This window comes from Pipistrellus hanaki (genome assembly GCF_964339955.1).
Source record: "Pipistrellus hanaki genome assembly, chromosome: 3".
In the NCBI taxonomy this organism is placed as follows: Eukaryota; Metazoa; Chordata; class Mammalia; order Chiroptera; family Vespertilionidae; genus Pipistrellus; species Pipistrellus hanaki.
In genome coordinates, this window is record NC_140505.1 from 73,712,704 (window position 1) to 73,736,081 (window position 23,378).

At 41.5% G+C, this 23,378-nt stretch overlaps 1 protein-coding gene across 1 annotated transcript in view; it reads right to left on the minus strand.

The window, feature by feature from the left end:
* VWA8 (von Willebrand factor A domain containing 8) overlaps positions 1 to 23,378 on the minus strand; it is a 333,534-nt gene that overhangs the window by 7,458 nt on the left and 302,698 nt on the right. Inside the window, exons 41-42 of the mRNA XM_084876526.1 lie at positions 12,057 to 12,182; positions 9,990 to 10,148 (exon numbers count right to left, since the gene is read on the minus strand). Coding sequence (XP_084732652.1) covers positions 9,990 to 10,148; positions 12,057 to 12,182 — 285 coding nt within the window. The remainder of the gene's footprint in view (positions 1 to 9,989; positions 10,149 to 12,056; positions 12,183 to 23,378) is intronic.

A 23,378-nucleotide genomic window follows, 5' to 3' on the forward strand; every position in this document is an offset into this window, starting at 1 on the left:
TTTCAGTATCCATGAGTGTACCTGGTGTGTCTACTGCACAAATGCTTTAAAAATGTCTGCAATAGGGAAATTCCCTTTCCCGTGTGGGCTACATTCTTTTTACAAATAAACTGTTTATAAGCTGGAATATATACCCCCCCCCCCCCCGCACCCCAACAACCATGTAAAAAATGGTGGTTAGCTCAAGCTAGCTGACAAAAAAACAACCCATAATATAACTGAAACCATGTGTTTAAAATGAATAGAAGAAATTCCTGTTGAAATAATTTTTATGTATAAATAGGAAGTCAGAAGGCCAGTAGGTTATTGGGGAAGATGAATTCCAATTCAGACATGCCGAAATCATGCACTCGGGGAGGCATCAGAGAGGAAATCTACTTAATGCAGTCAGAGATGTGGCTGTCATCCTCAGGAGGGAGACGCATGACTGCCAAGGGTGTCTACCCAGAAAGAGAGGAGCAGGGGGCCCCTCCTCCCAAACCTGGGCGCTTCCTCCCCGGTGGAGTGAAAGAAAGACTCAGAGCTGAGTGGGAGTGGACGGAGCAGCGCCAGAGCAGGCCAGAGCCTGGGACATGGGAGTGCAGGGTTTCAGGAAGTGGTTGTGCAATGGTGCCGAGTTACATTACCATGCCATCAAGGAGAATGATGACTAATGACCTCTGGGCACCAGAATCAATGGCGACTTTTGGGGGACAATCTCAATAAAAGTTTGTGTTATAAAAAGAGAATTAGAGCAGCACATGGAGGGCTACTGGGGGAGAGGGGTTCTCGTGTCACAGGCCCAGAGTGGAGGCAGTGGGAGGAGGTCAGGTGCATAGTCAGAGGGTTGTTTGGAGAAGGAGGAAAGATACTACTTTTTTTCCGAGAGTAAAAGGGAGGCAGAGAGAATAGGAATGGACAAGATAAATGCATAGTTGGAAAGGACAATGAAGGCCTAAATATTTGGATGCCTAAATATTTGCACTGCAATAATATATATAATGGCCTGGCAAGCTAGGATCAATATTTGGACTCCTTGAAGTTCTCTGAAAGAACATGATGGTATGGGCAATGCAAGGCCCTGGCTTGCAGCCCATCACCTTTTCTTTCTACAGTTGACTCTGTCCCACACCACGAGGCACCTCCCCTGCACATGTGTGGACACCCAGCCCTCCTATCCACACATCATCACCCGCCCCCCCATACAGTGGTCCCTTGGCCATCCATCGGACCTGGTGCTCATGCCATTGGCCAGTGTGTCAGAGGAAGATGGACCTGAGGAGAGATGGAAGAGGTCCACAGGGACCCTGGAAGCAGGATAGACGGGACCCCAGGAGCCATGAGCCTGATTTAGAAATTAGCTCTCAGTGGGCATGTCCCCTTGGCTGCACAGACTCTTCACCTCACCGGAGGGCATGGTCAGAGGAGGTCCCGAGAGGAGCCTTGGACAGGGGGCTGGGAGGTTATTCCTTGCCTGGTTTTAAAAAAATATTTTTTAATACAAAGAAGGATACAAAGTAATTGTGAGGGAAATTTACCAATATACAGGGTGTCCCACCAAAATGTAAACACACTTAGCAGCTGATAGCTCAATTTTGTAAAGGAAATGTATTTTTAAAAATACATTTTTATTGATTTCAGAGAGGAAGGGAGAGGGAGATAGAAACATCAATGATGAGAATAATCAAGCAGCTGCCTCCTGCATGCCTCCTACTGGGGATCAAGCCCGTAACCCAGGCATGTGCCCTGACCAGGAATCGAACTGTGATCCCCTGGTTCATAGGTTGATGCTCAACCACTGAGTACACTGGCCAGGCAATGAAATGTATTTTTAATAAAAATTGTCTTATAATTATTGAGAGTGTATGTATATATATTTTTGACACACTATATTTTAAAAGCTTGACAATAAATACTTCCTAAGGATGCAATAAATTCCATATATAAAAAATCCTAAAGTATATTCATTAGTATGGTTTGCTATCAATGTAGTGAAAAGGTAACAAGTAAAATTTGAAATTTAAAATCTGTACTGTTCTGGATAAGAGTAGATTTCTGGCTTTAGTATATGTCTGCCTAGGATCTCCCCACGCTCAGAGGTAGGATGTGGAGAGTGTTTGGCACGATTCCTCCAGGGAAGCATGCTCCGACCCAGAAATGCCTGACTGGACCGCGGTCACAGCAGAGGGGTTTTAGGCCAAGTCCTCCTGAGGAGGTGCCGCAGGCTGCTTTCCCTGCAGAGCTGGTGAAACAATCTGTTAAACAGGGTCCTACATGAGGGGATAAGTCAGCTCCTTGAAACAGAAGTAAGTTCCTCTTATTTGGCTGAGGTAAGACGGCTATAAATATATTAGACCTTTTCCTCCCTTTTACTGGAAGGTTAAAGTCTTACTAATCAGATGACCATGGATGAGATTGTATAAATAAATATTTGACCAGGTGGTTTGCTCTCAGGGTTGTCATAACTGGTCACTGCAGCGGCTAGTTAATGGTCAAACAAAGAGCAGTCAAATGAGTTGTTTGATGCTCTTTATCACCAGACCCTAGCTGATTAAATACTTCAGAAGCATTTCAGTAACTATCCATCTATCATTTGACTGATCTACCTATCTACCTATTATACTTTTTCAGGTAAACGAGTCAGAGATAAATGGGTTGAGGTTCTCCCTTTCTTACTCCTTCCTTTCCTCTCCCATCCCTCCCCTCCCCTCCCTTTTGTTATCTGTGGTAGGAAAAGTGCTATTTGCAGATGGTCCTGCCTTCATCTGTGCCGCATTAGCATTCCAGCACTGGGAAGACACACCTAAGGGACAGGATGGAGCTTATAAAATGACTTACAGACCCTGTTCTCAATTTCAGATGGGCTTGGGGATTATTCTGTGTCCAAAGGAAGTAAAATGCTTGAGAGGAATCCAAAAGACATCAAATGTGGAGCACTCCTTGGTATTTCTCTAGATCATGCTGAGCTTCCATTAAAACAAGACTTTCTATGTCATAATTATCTAGTATCTGCGGTCCCAGGATCCCAACATGGTTACAGGCAGGAATTTGCCAATCCTCAAAACTGGGTTAAAGAAAAAGTATATATACTCATTCCTTTCCATTCTCTAACTCCTGATTCTGCCATTCACCTGCTCTGGTTCCTGCTGTGACAATTGTCAAATCAGACTGGACAGGGTCTCAAGCATGCGTCAGTCACGGGAGTCACTGCATAACACCTCACTGTCATTATTGAAGCACCCAACATTTAGATTTTAACTTTTTTTAGTAGCTCAAAATTTTTATGATCATGCTTTCTACATTTTTCATAGCATCCCTAAAATCCTTGTGGGGCCTTACACTTAGCACCCAACCTAAATAATAAACCACAGTGGTAAAGACAAACCTCAATTAGAGAAGAATAATTTGAATACTTTTTTTTTGCCTTCAAAACTTGTTTAAATGTCCTTTTGTTCTACTTTCTTTTGAAAATCTCATTTATTTAGAAAAAGTATTACAAATAAAAACATGCTGAGTTTCATGTTTTTAGATTGAGGACACAAAGATTTTTCATCAAATATGAAGGTGATTTATAATACTTAGATTGCAAAGTAAGCTCTGCTTAGAACAAAGAGCTGTCAGCATTTTTTATAAATGAGATCTGTGTTTAAATTGCGAGAAGGATAATCATTTGCTGACTTTAGGAGAGGCTATGCTTTATTACGCATCCACGTTATAAGTAAGTATGAGACCATCGTCCGAAACTATTTCTGAAGACTGACTGTGTATAGTGTGAAATTCTAACCTCCCTTTAGAAATCCAAACACGCCCTTCCAAAATGGCACTACTGACGGTGGGCAACAGAACACCGCAGTGTAGTGAGCCAGTAGTCTGCAGTGTGAGCCAGCTCACCTTCCTCCTATCAGAGAAGTTCATGTGGAAGATTAGTGTTCTGCAGGTCAAGGATCGTAGGCTTAGCTCTGACATTAACAAGCTTTTTGACCTAGGGCAAGTCACTTAACCTTTCCAAATCTCGTTTCTACCTTGTAAATAATGCTGATTTAGATGACTTCTAACATTAGACGTTTGTAAATCACTTCACCTCTCTGACAGAAGGGATAATCTCTGGTAGGTGGTTTTATCTAACCTCACAGGGTCCACAGAAAGGTAGGGCTATGCATTTAATGAATATAACATCAACATTTGTAGAGTTCTTAGTAGTTTACAAAGTGCTTCTACATATCTCATCTCATGTTGATTCTCTCCACAACCTTTGAGGTAGGTGTTATTAACCTCATTTCATAAATGAAGAAAGTGATGCTCAGAGAGATTAACAGACTTGCTTCAGGTCAGAGATGTAGTATTGTCAGAGGTGGAAGTGAAACTCCAATGTTTTTGTTATCAAGAAATAACCATCCCTAACTCCTCCCCTGCCCTATCTCTCCTTAAGCTTTTTGAATGGTTGTGTGGTGGGCAGTTAGACAGACATGAGCAGAGCAAGGGCGATGGGCCAGGTATGAAGATCACCAGGGTGGAAGGCTCTGGGTGCCTAGCAATGGACAAATGTAGGCAGGACTTCATCCCCAGGGTGACCTTCCCTCCCCTAACATATAGCTGGCCATGCAGTTAAAACCCCCTGACCTTTCCTCCCTAGAGATGACATCTGGGCCTCGGTTGTTTCAGCGTCAGGCCCAGAAAGGCAGCACCACCAGACAAGCAGCGCCAGGGCTGACCTCGGGACCAGCTGCATTGAATAATGATCCCCTGCCCTGACCCCGACCAACCAACCAGTGGAGACCCCGACCCTGAAAGGACATGCCTGGAAAGTTGCTGAATATTCTATGGAGATCTTCCCCTGGGGTCCCCCTAAAATATCCACCCTTAAAGCCCTTAGGAGGAGGACCCAGCCCGCTCTTCCTCTGGGAGCATGCTGGAGCCTCTTCCTCCTCCGACCTGACCTCCTCTTCTCCCTCCAGGCTAATCACCTTTACCTTCCTCACGTCTAAGCTCCAAGGGCCCTTCCTTTGCCTCTATAATTTGTTTCTAAGGCCATTTCTTCTACAAATTACTTCTTCCTCTGTGATTTTCCAAATAAATGTTCTCTTATAGTCTGAGTCTTGGTTTTGAATTCTTTCCTAGCAAGAATTCAAGTACCAAGGCTGCTGAACTCCAGCCTCTCCTCACCGGTCTAACACCTGGTGCCATTCCCACCACCACCAACAGTTGGCTTGGCCAATGCTTAGCCACATCAACAATTGAGTCAACTCCAAATTCTTGTTTAGCTTTGGACTCAGAGAAGTCTGTACACCCTTCTTTGGTACTATCTTCATGTGGCAATAACACCACATTATTCAAATCCTGAGCCTGATAGGATAATTGGTTTCTACTTCTAAATGTGTGAAACATTTCCAATGCATGGGGAAAATACACTAAACTGTTTTTGATAAAAATAATTTTCCCAGCAGAAGATGGTTTTTGAGTCATATCTTTCCATATCCTTCTGTAAGTTAACCCCATCTTTCTAATCAAGATAACTTTCAGAAAAGTATGCCTATTCTACCTCCTTGGGATGATGAAGTGTTAGGGGAAGATACTTTCTGTAAATGGTACAGCTCCTGACTTACAGCTTTGTAAAAACACATATTGGGCCGGAATAAGCAGGGATAAAACATCAACTAAGAAAGAGTCCTGGTGTGGGAATCAGAAGCCCTGATGTGTTTCCTTGGGCAAAGCATTTAACCTCTCTGGTGTTGATTTTCTCATCTGTAAAACAAAGAGTTTAAAAATAATTCCCAAGGTTATTCCTATCCCCAAGGTTCTATGAAAATTCAGTGGAACACCCAAGAAATGGAGTAAAACGTCTGCTTCACTTAGTCATAGGAACACCTGTGCCTTGTTTTTTTCTGTTCAGGGTTTGAATAATCTAAACCAAACTGATAAACCTGTTTCAAAAAAGAAATCACAGTCCAGTGGTTTTCTAGCTTAAAAAAATTTTTTTTAAAGCAGTGGAACTTCTCCACATGAAATATTGCTCAAAAGCCCAGATTGTGAAACTGGGTACTATCAATATGAGTGGAATTGGGGTTGAATTGGGGAGGGAGAGGGAAGAAATAGAAGCTGCCACTCACCCTTGCCCACCACCCTTCCAAGGATCTTTGTTACACTGCTAGGAAACCATGGCCTTAGATTATGGTTTATATGTCTCCACAAAAACAGTAAATTTTAGCCCAAACCGGTTTGGCTCAGTGGATAGAGTGTCAGCCTGCGGACTGAAAGGTCCCAGGTTCAATTCCAGTCAAGGGCATGTACCTGGGTGCGGGCACATCCCCAGTAGGAGGTGTGCAAGAGGCAGCTGATCGATGATTCTCTCTCATCGATGTTTTTAACTCTCTATCCCTCTCTTTTCCTCTCTGTAAAAAATCAATAAAAAAACAAAACCAAAAACAAACAAACAGTAAGTTTGAGTACTTTCCCCCCTAAAAATCCAAGTTGGCATTAACTAAATAAATCTGCTTTCTGGTGTCACTATTTGAGTGTTCTGTGCAGAATCAGTCAGCTAACTTTTGGTGGTTTTTTTTGAAGAAAAAAATTAAGGCACTAAGAGCTTTCGAAGAGGAGGTCTAACTTAAAGTTATGGTGAAACATTCCCAGGAGCTTGGAGAAATCACAAGGCCACACCGGGATAAAGATAAAGGAAAGACATGCTTCCTGATGGAAATAAAATGGTTCACAAACCGTTACCATTCTACTCCTCACTCTTATGTTTATAAACTCTGCTGATTGTAAGACTGGAGGAGTTTCTGCTGATTATTAGCAAATGATATTTCTCCTGTCTTAAGTGACCTAATGTAAATGCTATTCCAGAGAACTGAATTCCGTTGGTAGAACAATTACGAGGAACTTTTAAACCCCCAATGGCTCTGAAATGTGTCCCGCCACTGAATTCCCTTTCCTGCTCAGTCACTCCTGCTCCGGGGTCCCTGTGGCTTGGCCTGAGTTGTGCTGAGGTAGAATAAAACATGGGCTGACTCTAATGAGCCTCTTGGACCGTAATGACCCAGCGCCAAGCCAAACAAAACACACAGCAGAGGCCAAGAGAGAGGTTTCGGGGAGAGCCCAGATCGCTGGCCAGGACTGTGGCTTCTGACGATTTCAAAGCAAATTCAGACTAGACACCTTCACGGCAGAGGGACAACTGCAGGAAGGCGACGAACAACTGTCTGGAGCTGGATAAGGTCTCAGAGCACACTTCTGAATTCTGAGACACCACATGCAGTGCCCTCCTGGGTTATGGAATATACATTTTCACCAGGAGCTCCTAAAACTGTCTTTTGCTCATGCGTCCCTTTATATTGCTGAGTAAATTCCATACCTTCATGACTTATTCCTAGTTCTTATGCTTCTTTCATAAGAGAAAATGAAAGCACAGAGAGATGAAATGAGTTGAATATAATCACGTGATGTAAGGACAGAGCAGAGGAGAATGCTATGCTGTCACTGATGTTCATGCATCAAATGTCTTCGAGAAGATACCCCAAATCCATCCCCCTTTACACCCTCTGCAGAGGAGGCCTAGACAGCACCGGCAGAGATTGGGTGGCCTGTGGCCACTCAAAGTCTTAGATATGTTGGCAGGGGTGGCGGGAATATTATGAAAGTCCCCAGTGTATCTGGCATGGGGAGAAAGCCTGTTAGGATTCTGGTGATACAGGGGACACTGGGACGAGGTAAATGGCGCTATTAGAAAAGAGCCAGTCAAATCCAGAATGAAGGGCAGTCTACAGACAGCTGGTCTGGACTCTCAAGACAGTGACCTTCATGAAAAGCTGAGTGGCCTTGGTGATGGCTCTTCCAGATAAGAGACGAATGAGCCATTACCACCAAAAATAAGGTGTGGGCTTTGACTGGGTCCTGGTGTGTGTGTGTGTGTGTGTGTGTGTGTGTGTGTGTGTGTAGGGGAACAAGTAGAAAAGACCCTTTTGGGATAGTTGGGTAAATTAATTTTAGATTAGATATTAGAAGATGTTATGAAATTATTGATAGTTTCTTAGATGTGATCCTTGTACTGAGGCTGCATTATTCGAGAATGCCCTTAGTCTTAGGAGAAGCAGAATAAAGTATTTAGAAGTAAAGCATTGTGGTGTTTATAATTTTCTTTCAAATGATTCAGGGTGTGGGGCTGAATATATATATTTAGAGGGAAACACAAAGCAAAGAGGGGAAATAGTAACAATTGGTGAATCTAAGTGAGGGCATATGGGTGTTAATTTTAGTCTTTTTTCAACTTTTTTGTAGGTTTAAAATTTTTCAAAAGTTGAGAAGTAAAGAGGCAGTGTAAAAACAAAACAAAACTAGAAAACAAAATAAGGGAAAAGAATCGGAAGAGTCCTAGGCTCCATCCCACCCTGTCTCCACTTAGCCTTCGACTGGGAAAAGCCCGTAATGCTTCTGGGTCTGCTTCCTGTCTGAGGAGGGAGGAAACGCCAGTCAACCTGTGAGGCGACCCCGGTTCTGAAGTCCATGGGCATGATGAGGCATTTGCAGGCAGGACTTGGGTATGCCTTCCCTGTCCTGATCCTGCCCCTTCCCGCCAGACACTCGCCCAAGTACCACTTTTCCTCCCCCTTCCTGTCTTTGAAATTAATAAAAACATATTTAAAAAAAACCAAACATTTTCCATAAATCCATAAAAGGTAAAAATATCAAAATCAAGGAAAAGGTATATCTAAAGGGAGGGAGGGTCAAAGGAAGGAAAAGCTGAGCACCGGTCTGCAAGCCGTAAGACATAACAAAGGGTCACGGCTGGTCTTTGATTTTAGCTCTGAGCTTCCTGGCAATGAAACCAAGAGGGACTCTTCAATAGTTCCCTCGCTTTCACTAGTCACAGGGAAAACACATCCCACCTTTTTAAGGGAAACAAGGCTATGCTCCCCCGTGAAAGTCCATGTTCCATTTGTATTGGTATCCTGTGCTCTACAGAGTCTGGCGACACAGAGCATCCCTTCCCCTACCATTAATCCCAAAGGGAATCTCTCCTGGACAGCATCAGACCCGGGGCCTGGGAGACTCCGAGCCTCACAAACTGGCCTACAGTAACTGAGGCGATGGGTTTCGGCATTCTTGCTGTATCCACTAACACCTAGAAATCCTGAAGTCTAGGTGGGATGTCAAGCCAAATAATGATCTAAGCTCACTGATACCCGAGGGACATACCTGATCCAGAATACAATCTGGCATGTCCATGGACAGACTGTGTACCCCTCGCTCATGTCTGCACATGCACCATTTCTTTCACCTGAACTTCCGATTCACAGCTACTTGCTCTGGAAAGGGCTGGAGTGTGAGTGATCTCTGTGGCTTGCAAAGTAAGAGAGGACCGATGGGCACATCTCAGGCAGTAACCCAGCTCCAGGGGACCCCTTCTCAGGGCTCAGACTCTGCAGGAGGATGCGGAGCACACCGAGCAACAGCAGGATGGGAACATTTGAGTGGAGGCTGCACGTCTCCCAGGGTTACCATCTTCGCTGTCAGCTGGGGAGACACCAGTTACTGTGTAACGGTCGCCCAAGTGGAGAGGCAAAGCAGTGCTGGGAACAGCATACTCTGAGGTGCTCCCAAACCTTGGAGGCTGCCTGGTTGGTGATGGGCGAGAATGGGGGTGGGGTGGGGAAACTGGAATGAGGAAGGCGGCTCTGAGAAATGTGGGGAAGAGTCTTGTGGTTTTTCTAAGAGCCTGCTGTTCTCCTCTCTCCTAACATTATGGCTAACATCACACAACTTGTAAAGTTCAGTGCTTCCTTCTGTAGTAAGTGCTCCTTCAAATTCTGGCATTATCATGTTTTTATTATTACAGCAGATAAAACCAGAGGCTCATGTTCGCTATGCTGATACGTGAATTGATGAGAATATGAAGATTTCTGTCCCTCTGGATGGAGCCTGTGTCTACCTATCCATCGTCATGCTTTAAGTCGGGCTGCCTCTTGGGCAGACGTGGTCAGTGATGCCTCTACCATTCTAGTTCATGCCATTACCTTGAACTTCTCTTCATAGTTCTCGAAGGCTTCCATCACCATACACACGGCCTCCATGGAGCGCTCCAGCCGGCCGTCCACCCCGTTAAAGCGGTACATGCTGCCAGACACATCCACCACCAGGCGCAGGCGCTTGGGTTTCTGCTGGGGGCTTCCCACCTGAGGGCAGACACAACAGAAGTCTTGTGAACCAGGAAACCATCACTGGCTGCAGTTCTGGGCCTCACACAGGCCCAGGAGGGTCAGCCACGAGGCAGGCAGGTGAGCCTGGGCTCATGCAGCACAGGCACCTACAGACTGTATTTCATTACATGGGATTTCAGACCTGTGCTGGTAGTCAGGCCACATGGGAAGATTTTCCTTTGGAAAATCAGGTCCTGACCTAGACCTGACCTAATCTAGTAAACTGCCTTAATGCAGCTGACGCCGTCTTCTATACTCTGGGAAGATAGAAACCCCAACATGCCATTTTCACGTCATGCCTCAGACTCAGTTACTCCAGCACGATGGAGCTACTGTGGAAGCGAAAGCCATTTTCCACAGAGTCCACACAAAAAAAATGCCAGATTCCTAAAACAGATTCTGTGAGAGGGGTTGTCACTGAATTTTCTTCAGTGCCTTTGTTTTTAGTAAGCTTCCGGTCTTCTCTTCCTCCCAGTTACTGAATTACGACTTCTCCTTACTCTCCTTGGCAGTTAAAGGCATAAAAGTAAAGTCTAACTACTGTTTAGCAACAACTGTCAGTTAAATGTGAAACTCTCCTCAGTTTCAGTTTGATTTTGGACTCATGCCTGGCAATTTTCAGAATAAAAAATAAAAGTATTTTGTTAGTTTACTGACATAAAAAAGGGAAGAAGAAAAATTCCAGGCTATTCTGTAATTATATATTTGCTGACACATGTAAAAACTAATGAGTAGAGTTAGTAATTTCAAGAAAATACTGTGGGTACTAGTGTAATGGTTTGAGACAAATTCAATGTATTCCTCAAACACGTGTGCAGTCAGCATGAAGGAAGAGCAGTGCCACGCATGCTTCCAGGACCACTCACAACTTGAGATGTGTCTAAACACATCTGTGGCCACAGTGAGTCAGGAAAGAAAGTGGCTGTTGACTCACACCAGTGACATAGGAGAACTCCCTAAGTTACCAAAGGATCCTCTGAATAAGCTTCTAAATGGAGTGAGTGACTCCCTCTCCCACCAGCCCCCGCTTCCCCAGCTTGCAGTGGCTATTCAACAGCTCTGGTCATAAAGGCAGGCTCAGGGCCCACCAAGAGACTCAATGTTTCACCTTATTGCCATTGTTTTGCAAATATTTTAGTATTATGACTATCCAAAGTTTTACATATATTTACATCAGAGATATAAGAAGGAAAACTGCTCACTTTCTAAAATTTTATTCTGTCATAGGTTGGACACAAAGTTTTAAAGGAATAGAGTAGTAGAAAACCACAATGACTACTCTAGTGTTTCCATTTGCATGAGCCTCTGGGATTCCGTTCCCTCTGGCTCCCCCTGTTCCAAATCCTGGGGGCCGATCTGCAGGAATGGCACCAGCCTCTCCCTGGGCTGCTGACTTCCAGGTGGGCTCTGCTGATGGGAGGCACCGGATCAGAGGGCCCCTCAGTCCCTTCTGTGCTGCGACCCATGGCTCTCCCTCTGCCAAGGGCCATAGCTCCTGTCGGGCTGCCCCTCCCGTTCCAGTGAGCTCTCGCCCTCTGGCCTTTCAGAGAGAGGGGTGGGCTGGAGGCCTACAGTTGGGTACCACACTATCTCCTTATAATTTCCTAAACCCAACCATTACTTTGTAAATAGTCTTTTATTAACTGTCCTTAAATTGTTCAATTTGAGTGTGCCTGCCTGGTATTTCTTGACTCATGCTGGGATCTTGAATCATAAATTAATAAAATATTTATTTTTTCCCTAATTTTTTGAACACAATGCTTTCCTTGGTTGCCACATTCAGGGTTTGTGGTGTTTTGACAAGGACAGCAACTCAAGAAAGCAGCAGTCCATAGAGAAGGCCAAGCTCTGTAGGTCGGAGGCGACTCGACCACTGTCACTTACTTGCGGCTCCAGATCGCCCCGGCGCCTGTAGATGGTTTTCTCTCCGGTCAGCCCATCAATGATCTTGGCGTCATCGAGCTCCCCAGTAGCTTGGTGTCTGAGCCACTGTCTTTCTTTACCTCTAGCCTACAATGACACACACACAAACCCTTATTTTAATTAGTTCTGCAGGGTGCCTGACACACTTTACATGTGAATAACAGGAAACACACTCGGGATCTTTTCAATAAGAATGCTTCTGCATGAACATTTTTCATAAACGAACCAATTCCTGCTCTGCTGACAAAGAAATGCCCTTTGTGTGGGTCTTGTCCATTTTAATTGTTTTAACATATGGAATGATAAAATGAACCAAAGCACATGCTAATGGGAAAACAGTATGCAAACGAATCCCTTGAGGAATGTACAATATCTAGAAATGGAATAGTGACGCATTTCTTACAGATTTTTGGTCACTTACTCCTAGAAAATTCATTAGGTAGCAGAACAATCCGCTTGAACTGGTTAACATTGTCGGCAAGCACAGGGAAAATGCCATCTTTAGAACTCTTCCTTTTGGAAAAGAAATTGTTACTCAAGTTCTCTGTGTGACTTACAGTGCGAATGGGAACAGCCAACAACAGCAGTGAACATTCTGTGCCCCATGTCTCACTGACCATCTATATTTAGAAATCTAATGGTATTTCCACATAATATTTTCCCACAATAACTTACAACTATGCCAGGTGGATTAAGATGATAGTTAAATGATAAAGGATTATAATATCCTGCTCAAGGCCTAGGATTATAACAGCCAGGAATTATATTTATATTGAGAAGTGGGAAGAAGCGCCAAATTACTTTAACGCATGCGAACCACAGTAGTAGTTAAGGTCATGTGCTCTATCTACAATCAGACAGCCTGGTTCTAATCCTCCCCTCTCCGTGATCAGGTATTTGACATCAAACAAATTACATAACCAGAATGCATATTTCACTGTCTTCATTTCTAAAATGAAAAGAACTAGTTTCTACTTTAATGAGTTACTTGTTAAATGAGCTACTAACATGGAATCAGTTGAGAAAGAGCCTGGCAATCTATGTTAGCTGGTATCATCACTATCATCATCATTGTTGTCGTCGTCATCATCATCATCATCATCATCATCAGGTGAGACATAACATGGACAACTATTCCCTCATTCATTTAAATAGACTTACATCACTGTTTAATACAAAGTGGCAGTGTGACAGCATTGTCATTGAAAATATAAAGCCATGCTTCAGGTAGCCAGTGTCTATTTTAGGGCTTCCTATTATAGAAAAAGTACTAAATAGTGTTGAGATCTCTTTATCTACACAGTGATAACACAACTATTACTTTCCTCCCCAAATATAATATGCACCAAATTTCATATTACTAAACACACACACACACACACACACACACACACACAAACAAACAAACAAACAAATTATCAAGAGAATAAAAAAACAAGCCACAGATTGGGAAAAAGTATTTCCAAAAGACATAACTGGTAAAAAACTGTTATCCAAAATATACAAAGAATTCTTAAAACAGCACAATAAGAAAATGAACAACTTGATTTAAAAAAAAAAATTGGGAAATGACCTGAATAGACACCTTACCATATTAAATATACAGATGGCAAAGAAGCATATGAAAAGACTAGAGGCCCGGTGCATGAATTTGTGCACAGGTGGGGTCCCTCAAGGTGGCCTGTGGGGATCGGGATGAAACCTGCAGTCCAATGCTGCCTGCCACTCCTGCCTGCTGCTCCCGCTCATCCCGGCCCCTGCTCGTGCCCAGTCAGTCCGGATTGGGAGAGGCTTGTGTTGCTGCAGCAGCACTTGCCAGCTTTGAGCCCTGCCTCTGGTGCCCATTCCGAGGGGCGCGGGGGTAGGACAGGTGGTGGGATGCCCTTGCTGGCCCGGGGTCCGGATCTGTCCCGCTGACATTTGTGCTGGTTGTCGGGAGTCACCTGGTGGCCACTTTTATATAGTTTCTTCCTTGAGGATCATCTAGGGAGGGGAAACAGCTGTGGTGCCCGAAGCCACCTTCCAGGAGGCCAGCGGTGCTGTTGGGATTGTGCCGGCTGCATAGGTCCATTGGTGCCCGGCCTGTTCTCTGGAAATTGGACCTGCAGGACTACTGAGGGAGTCAGTGGCTGCCACTGGGCTGCTGGGCCACTGGGTTGGTCAACTGAATGGTGCTCCCGCTGTGGGCGTGCACTGAGTGCACCAGGGGGCAGTTCCTGCATTGAGCATCTGACCTCTGGTGGTCAGTGTGCATCATAGTAACCTGTCCTGCCATTGTTGATTTGCATATTAGCCTTTTATTATATAGGATGCTTAACATCATATCCCATTAGGGAACTGCAATAAGAATGAGATACCACTACACATGTATTAGAATGGTCAAAATCCAAAACACAGCAACACCAAATGCTGGCAAGAATGTGGAACTCTCATTCATTGTTGGGAATGCAAAATGCTACAGCCACTTTCAAAGACAGTTTGGCAGTTTCTTACAAAACCAAACATATTCTTATCATACAACCCAGCAATTATACTCCTTGAAACCTTATGTTTACACAAATACTGCCACATAGATGCTTATAGCAGCTTTATTCATAACCGTCAAAGCTTGGAAGCAACTAAGATGCCTGTCAGTAGGTGAATGAATAAGTCCTGACAATGGAATATATTCACTCTAAAATGAAATGATTGTTCAAGCCATGAAATGACATGGACCTTAAATGCTTATTATTAAGTGAAAGAAGCCAATCTGAAAAAGCTACATATCGTAGGAGTCCAACTATATGATATTCCAGGGGAAAAAAAAATTATGGAGACAGTATAAAGATCAGGGGTTGGGGGAGGGATAAATGGATGGAGCACAGAGGATTTTTAGGGCAGTGCAATGCTCTGTATGATACTATAACAATGAATACATGTCATTATACATTTGTCCAAATCCATAGAATGTACAACACCAAGAGTGAACCATGATGTAAGCTATGGGCTTTGGGTGATAATGAGTCAATTTAGGCTCATCAACTGTAACAAGTGTCCTATTCCATTGGGGTATGTTGATAATATGGGAGGCTATGTCTGTGGGGTGTGGGGCAGGAGATAAATATAAATTCTCTGTTCTGTATGCTGAATTTTGCTGCGAATCTAAAACTGGTCTAAAAATGAAGTCTGTTTTTAAGAAAATCTAGTTATAAATAAAACAACAACTTTATTGTGTAGAATCGATTTTTGTGTCAGAAATGCAATGATTAAGGCAAAGAAAGGATCATGGTAGAAAAAGCATCAGATTAGGACTAAGCATATGAGAATTCTAGTCTTGACTCCCTTTGGGAAATTAATGAGATTCTCTGGGTCTCAGTTGTCCCATCTTCAAAATGAGGGGCCACTGTCAGTGAGTATGTGACTGAAGTGTAGCAGTCTATATTTAATTAGTAATGAAAATCACCTGTACTCAGAGAAGGATGTCTCAATTATTTTTTAACCCTTTGCCCTTTGCTAATTGTATCACAATGGTAAGCACAGTCAGATTTTCTCAAATAACTGGAAATTAGCTCCAATATATAAACTTCTAAAAATCAAGTAAAGCCCTAGCTGGTTTGACTCAGTGGATAGAGTGTTGGCCTGTGGACTGAAGGGTTCCAGGTTCAATTCCGGTCAAGTGCACCTGCCTGGGTTGTGGGCTCAATCCCCAGTAGGGGGGTTATAGCAGTCAGCTGATCAATGATTATCTCTCATCATTGATTTTTTTCTCTCTCTCCCTCTTTCTCTCTGAAATCAATAAAAATATATAAAAAATAAATTAGGGATGCTAAATAGTGACTTTGAAAAAATGTATTTTTTCAGTAAGTAAATCTATTCCTCAATATTAGAAATAAGTGAATTATCTGTTAAATGCAACAAATTATGGGGAAAAGAATTTTTAAAAAAATAGTTCATTCTGTGTTTATTTTGACAGCATTAATTCAGCTTATTTTAATCTAGTTTGCTATTGATAAGCATTTTGAGAGACTATGGTGGAAAATTAGTTATAGGAAACTAGCTTTTGCTTTCCAAATTGCATCTTCTGTCCTAACATCCACAAACCCCCCCCCCAAAAAAAAAAACAAAACAAAAAAACAAAACAAAAAACCCCACAAAACATCTAGTACCCAGCAGACATTTCATTATCTGGAGTTTTGGGGATCCTGAAACCTCCTGACCAGCTGTGCCAGCTGCTCAACAATTCACACTGTTTTCCAAATCAGGGTAGAGCCAGATCTAAAAAATATTAAGAACAATTATACTCCAAACACTTAGGGCATTAGAATTTTTAAAATAGTTCATTATTATGATTATTTTTTCTACACCCAAGAATATGTTCACTGATTTTAGAGCGAGAAGAAGAAGAAGAAGAAGAAGAAGAAGGAGGAGGAGGAGGAGGAGGAGGAGGAGGAGGAGGAGGAGGAGGAGGAGAAGAAAAAGAAGAAAGGGGGAGAGAGAGAGAGAGAGAGAGAGAGAGAGAGAGAGAGAGAGAGAGAGAGAGAGGTGTGAGAGAGAAACATTGATCAATTGCCTTCTATATGTGTATGTACTCCAAGGGGGGTATCCAACTGGACACCTAGGTATATGTCCTGACCCGGAATTGTACCTGCATTTTTTTGGTGTACAGGATGGCACTCCAATAACAATTGAGCCACCCGGCACGGGCTAAGTTCATTATTTTTATCAAGAGATAAATGCTTATAGTATGGATATATATTTTTGAAGAGTACCTAAAAATATTAGTAAGCATATGGACTTAAGAAAAACTACAGAAACAAATCACCACATTACCATAGAAAAGTGATACAATTACTAAATGTCACATCTAAGAAAGCATTCCATGATGCTGTTTTGTACTTCTAAGATTTAAATTTAAGACTGCCAAAGAATACCACAATTGCATGCTTTATGCCAATCAGAAAGGAGTATTATCTAAATGTAATTGTAAAGTGGATATCCTGTAAATATGCTTATAGAGATCCTACTGTAATAAAGCAATCAAAAGAAATTATGGTTTGCTATTTTGGATATTCCTATATTTGGCTAAACTAACCTAGTGCATTTATCATTTACCAGGAGAATTTTTTCTTCAATTCCCTCAGTAGGTTTGAGAGATAGAAATCTCACTGGCCAACAAAGTTCACTTTCAAAGCAAGCAAACTTATCATGAAGCGGCTCTTCAAGACTCTAAAGGGAACAAATATAAACTCTTTATGAGATATTTACAAAATCCTGCCTTATTGATACCCATTCCAGATCAGTGTGGAGACTAAAGGCTCACAACAGGTTGTGCATCTTCGGAACGCAGAAGGAAAATGGCAGGAGAGGTGAAGAGCAAGTCATATCTGTGAGACAACTAGCCCAACAGCACTGCACAAGTCTTCTGTTGGTGTCTGCTAACAACTAGTCCAACTGATAAAATGGGGTCCTCTTTAGGGGCCCTATTATTACCCTTGGTAAGGAGGTTACAACATTATAAAATACTTACTTTCCCATTAGAATATTGTTTGTTTGTCATTTCAGGATCCACTATCATGTAAAAAAAACCTAAAGATTTTAGGGCCTAATTTTCTTATGCTGATGTTGCTTCTTTTGCTATATGTTATTATCATCCCTTAAGGCATTCTTTAGCTAAAGGCTCTGTTTCCATTATGTATGCAAATAAAAGTACGTAGTAAAATCTGGTCTGAGAGTAAGGGAAGGGATATGCTTTTTCGAATATATCTGCTACCCCTTTCTTATTCTTTTTTTTTTTGTCAACTTTTTCAATTTAAGTATAACATACTTGTAATAAAGTACGTAAGTATAGAGCTCAATGAACTTTAAATGTGATCACACCCTTGCACCCACCTGCAGCTCCACAGCCTGCCAAGTCTCTTTTGGGCTTCCATAGGAAAGGCCCTGTTCTGATTTTTATCACCTTAAAGGAGGCTGGCCTGTTTTTGAACTTCATAAAACAGGAATCATACAACATGTACCCATTTGTGTCTGGCTTCTTTTCTCAACATTGCTCCCATGAGAGTCACCTACATTGTTGTGTGTAGTAGCACTTTATTCTCTCCCAGCGCTATAACATTCAATCCCGTGATTCTGTCACAATTTATTTATCTATTGCACAAATGTGCTACATCCAGTTTTGGGCTATCATTAATACTGCCGCCATGAGTACTCCTGAACATGACTTTAGGAGAAGAAATACATGTGTATTTCTGCTGGGTGACGATCCTGGAGACAATCAGTTTTAGTAGATACTCCCAAACAGTTTTCCAAAGTGGTGTTTTTTCTTCTTCTCCAATTTACATTCCTGTGAGCAGTATATGAGGGTTTTATTTGCTTACATCCTCACCCTCATTTGATATTGACTTCGTCTTCTTCTCCTCCTCCTCTTCCTCCTCCTCCTCCTCCTCCTCCTCCTCCTCCTCCTCCTCCTCCTCCTCCTTCTTCTTCTTCTCCTTTTTTTTTTTTAAATTAGTCATTCTGATTGGCATATCATATATTACCTTCCTTTGTACTTTTATTTGTGGATAAATGAATTACTTTGGGTTCTGCTTGTCACTGAGATTTTCAGGAACATGAGCCAGTTTTTCTCTTTGAGAACTTAAGGTATTGTACTAGTCTTCTGATCCAAAACTATTGGCACAAAGACATTTTTATAATAGTAGCACCATTTGTTCATTTTAAAATATACAATTTGCATATAGCCAAGTTGGCATGGCTCAGTAGTTGAGCCTCGACCAGTGAACCAGGAGGTCATGGTTTGTGGTTCGATTACCAGTCAGTGCACATGCTTGGGTTGTGGGCTTGATTCCCAATAAGGGGTATGCAGGAGGCAGCCCATCAATGATTCTCTCTCATCATTGATGTCTCTCTCTCTCTTTCTCTCTCTCTCTCTCTCTCTCTCTCTCTCTCTCTCTCTCTCTCTCTCTCTCTCTTTCTCTCTCTCTTTCTCCCTTCCTCCCTCCCTCTCCCATCCTCTCTGAAATTAAAAGAAAGATAGCATATATATAATTATGAGCAGATAACTTATTATCTATCATGTAGCCAGCCCACCAAAACTTGGAAACTCCAAACAGGAAGAGCCTGTCAGAATTAATGCTCTGGAAGGTAATGAGCTGGAGGGGTCACTCTTTAAAAGTTCACTGAGGACTGGGATAGAAATATCTTTAAATTTGGACTGTGTGTTTTATGGGACACATTAAAATACTTCTTTAAACAGTAAGTTCTGTAAATACATGGTTTTACTTATAACAAAGGGCCAAAATATTATTTTATATTCTTTTTTTCCATACATATTTATTTAATAATAAATCTTTATTGTTCAGATTATTACAGGTGTTCCCCCCCCATAGCTCCCCTCCACCTGATTCCCCTCCCCACCCCATGTCCTTACCCCCTGCCACTGTCTCCATCCATAGGTGTAAGGTTTTTGTTAAATCTCTTCCTGCACCCCCCAGACCCCTTTCCCCCTGAGAACTGTCAGTCCATTCCCTTTCTATGTCCCTTATTCTATTATATTCACCAATTCATTCTGTTCTTCCGATTTTTTATTCACTTGATTTTTAGATTCACTTGTTGGTAGGTTTGTATTTGATGTTTTTTTGTTGTTCATAGTTTTTACCTTTACCTTTTTCTTCTTCTTCCTCTTTTTAAAGAATACCCTTCAGCATTTCATGTAATCCTGATTTGTTGATGATGAACTCCTTTAGCTTTTTCTTGTCTGTGAAGCTCTTTATCTGACCTACATTCTGAATGATAGTTTTGCTGGGTAGAGTAATCTTAGTTGTATGTTCTTGCTGTTCATCACTTTGAATATTTCTTGCCACTCCCTTCTGGCCTGCATAGTTTCTGTTGAGAAATCAGCTGACAGTCATATGGGTACTCCCTTGTAGGTAACTAACTGTTTTTCTCTTGCTGCTTTCAAGATTCTCTTTTTGTCTTTTGCCCTTGGAATTTTAATTATGATGTGTCCTGGTGTGGTCCCCTTTGGATTCCTCTTGTTTGGGGTTCTGTGCGCTTCCTGAACTTGTAAGTCTATTTCTTTCACCAGGTAGGGAAAGTTTTCTGTCATTATTTCTTTTAATAGGCCTTCAATATCCTGCTCTCTCTCTTCTTCTGGCACCCCCAAAAATCTGGATGTTGATATGCTTAAAGCCATCCCAGAGGCTCCTTACACTATCCTCCTACTTTTGGATTCTCCTTTCTTCCTGCCTCTCTGCTGGGTGTTTTTTGTTTTCTCATATTCTAGATCTTTGGTTTGACTCTTGGGGCACATTGATCTAGAGTTGAGTTTCTACATATTCTTTATTTTAGACAGTGTATGCTTAATTTCTAACTGGTCCTTTTCCATTTTTTTTTTTTTTTTTTTTTTTTTTTTGTATTCTCATTAAGGTTCTTGAAGTTCTCTTCAAGTTTCTCAGTGGTTTTTAGAAGATTCTTGAGTAACCTTATAAATTTGATTCTGAACTCTGTGTTGTCCAGTATTTACTTTCCTCCATCTCTCCCATTCGTGACATGCTTCTGTGTCTCCGCATTTTGGCTGCCTCCCTGTGGTGATGAAGTGGCTTTGTGTGGTAGGGACCTCTAAGGTCCAGTAGCTCAGCTTCCCCAATCACACGAGGAGGTTGCTCTTGGTACACCCCTTTGTGTGCTGAGTGCAAAGTCTTGGTGTAGTTAAGCCTTGATTGCTGTTGGTACACTGGAAGGATATTTTATATTCTTATTACATGAAGTATTCTCACAAATATTTCCAATTTTGTGTTATATAATAAGTTCATACTAATGGGAATTTTTATATATAAAGCTAGGAGAAGGTAAAGGGGGATAAAAAGTGATGGAAGGAGACTTGACTTTGGGTGGTGAACTCAATACAGTGTAGAGATGATGTGTTATAGAATTGTACCCCTTAAACTTATGTAATATTATTAACCAGTCACCCCAATAAACTCAATAAGAAAGTAAAAATAATCACAGAATACTTAGGTTAATTGAAATGCTCATAGGATGATGTGTACTAGTTAATTCATTTTTCTGGTAAATAACTGGTTAGCCAGAAAGTACACACACACACACATACCCACACCCACATAACCATGAACACATCTGTAGTAGTGAGGACATTAGGAGGAATAAATTAGATAAAAACCAATTAGTGTCACTAGTCCTTGTGATTTCAGCACAGAAAGTTTTCTGATTAACCTTAAGTCTTCACTTATTTGGGTTATGGTTAATCAAGTCTTCCTTTACTTATATACTCTATAAGAAAGCCATATTTCTATTATTCTTTCAGAATTTCTTTAATAAAGAGATTAGAAAGACTTAAATAGCAATTTTTGCAGAAATCCTATACACTTTACAGAATAAAGCATGTAGATGATCATCAATAAAAACCTGTTGGGTAGCCCTCACCAGTTTGGCTTAGTGGATAGAGTGTGGGCCTATGGACTGAAAGGTCCCAGGTTTGATTCCGGTCAAGGGCACATGCCTGGGTTGCGGGCTCAATCCCCAGTTGGGGAGGTGCAAGAAGCAGCCAATCAATGATTCTCTCTCATCACTGATGTTTCTATCTCTTGTTCCCTCTCCCTTCCTTTCTGAAATCAATACAAATATATATTAAAAAAAAATCAAAGACCCTTCTTCGTCAAGCAAATGTTTAAATTAAAAAACATCAACAACTATACCCCAAAAACCTGTTGGATAGATAAATAAATGTAAATAGATATCTGAGGATACCTGGGAGCAATGATTCTTTTATTAAACATTAGCTCCCATTAGTTTAACATTTCCCCATGTTCAACCAATGTATAATTTTTATGTTTTTAATTTATATCATTAAAACGGAAATGATAAGCTAGGTTAAGGCATACTCTTGTACAATATTTATAAAATAACAAGGTACAAATCAGTGGAAGCAATAAAAATTTTTCTTTGTGGATCTCAATATTTTGACATAGTAAAAATATTTTACTAAATACCTGTTAGATTGCAAACTGCTCTAAATGGTGAATAGTACTACCAAAAAAAGAGAAGATACAGGTCTTCCTGTTTTAAAGATTTCCCTGTTTCTTAAGGTAACATATCATTGCAAGGGAGAACAGTGATTCGTGTATTTAACAGAGATAATTCTTGTTAAAAGAATTTGTACTCTTGGATGCTGATGTGGAATTAAACTATTACTTTGAGTGACAATTTATTATTTTATGATTAGTTTTTATGAACAAAGACAATTTCATGTCTTTCCTTCAAGAATTAAGTCTTTTGTACTTTAAAAAAGCTGGATCTACATCCACCAGTGTGTATACGTAATAGGCTTTTAGACTTAACAGTTCAAAACTGAGGCCTGGCTCCCACTCACCATGCTTTCCCCAAGTTCTCCTCATCTCGGTAAAGGGCAACAGGCAGACTCCATTCCTTCAGCTGCTCACGTCACATACCTAGGAGTCCTCTTTGACTCCTCCTTCTCTCACATCTCACACCTAGTCCCCTTCGAACCCTCTTAACTTCCGGCAGTATCTGATAATCTCTTCTCATCGCCATGCCTGTTCCTAGCCCAAATATCGCTTCCTCTCACCTGGACCACTTCGATAGCTCCTAACGGGTGGCCCTGCTTCAACTCTGCACCCCTGACATTCCCCTTTCCGCACAATAATCAGAGGAATATTTATAAAAACATGTTGTATGTATAAGAAATACCAGCATGATTGTTTTTAAAAGCCTGATTGAACTTTTATTTCTGTAGTTATTTTTAGGAATGAAAGAGTATTTGTCTCTTTCATTAATAACATAAATTATCACACTTTTTGCTTCCTTTTGTTTCTCCTCTATATCAACTTCTTTTAAAAAATATATATTTTTATTGATTTCAGGGTGGAAGGAAGAGGGATAGAGCGATAGAAACATCAATGATGAGAGAGAATCATTGATTGGCTGCCTTCTGCATGCCCCACACTGGGAATCAAGCCCACAACCTGGGGACGTGCCTGCCCAGAATTGAACTGTGACCTCCTCGTTCATATGATGCTTAACCACTGAGCCATGCTGGCCAGGCTATATCAACTTCTTGATATTTGTTTAATTTTTGAGATAATATGACAATTTAGGCCCTGTTTTTAATTATTAAAATAACTATATTTTAAACTGTGTACTTTAACAAAACAATATTCTTGATATTTGAGTTTTCTTTAAGCCCTGGCTGGGATACTCATTTGGTTAGAACCTCATCTCAATACACCAAGGCTGTGGGTTTGATCCCCAGTCAGGGCACATGCA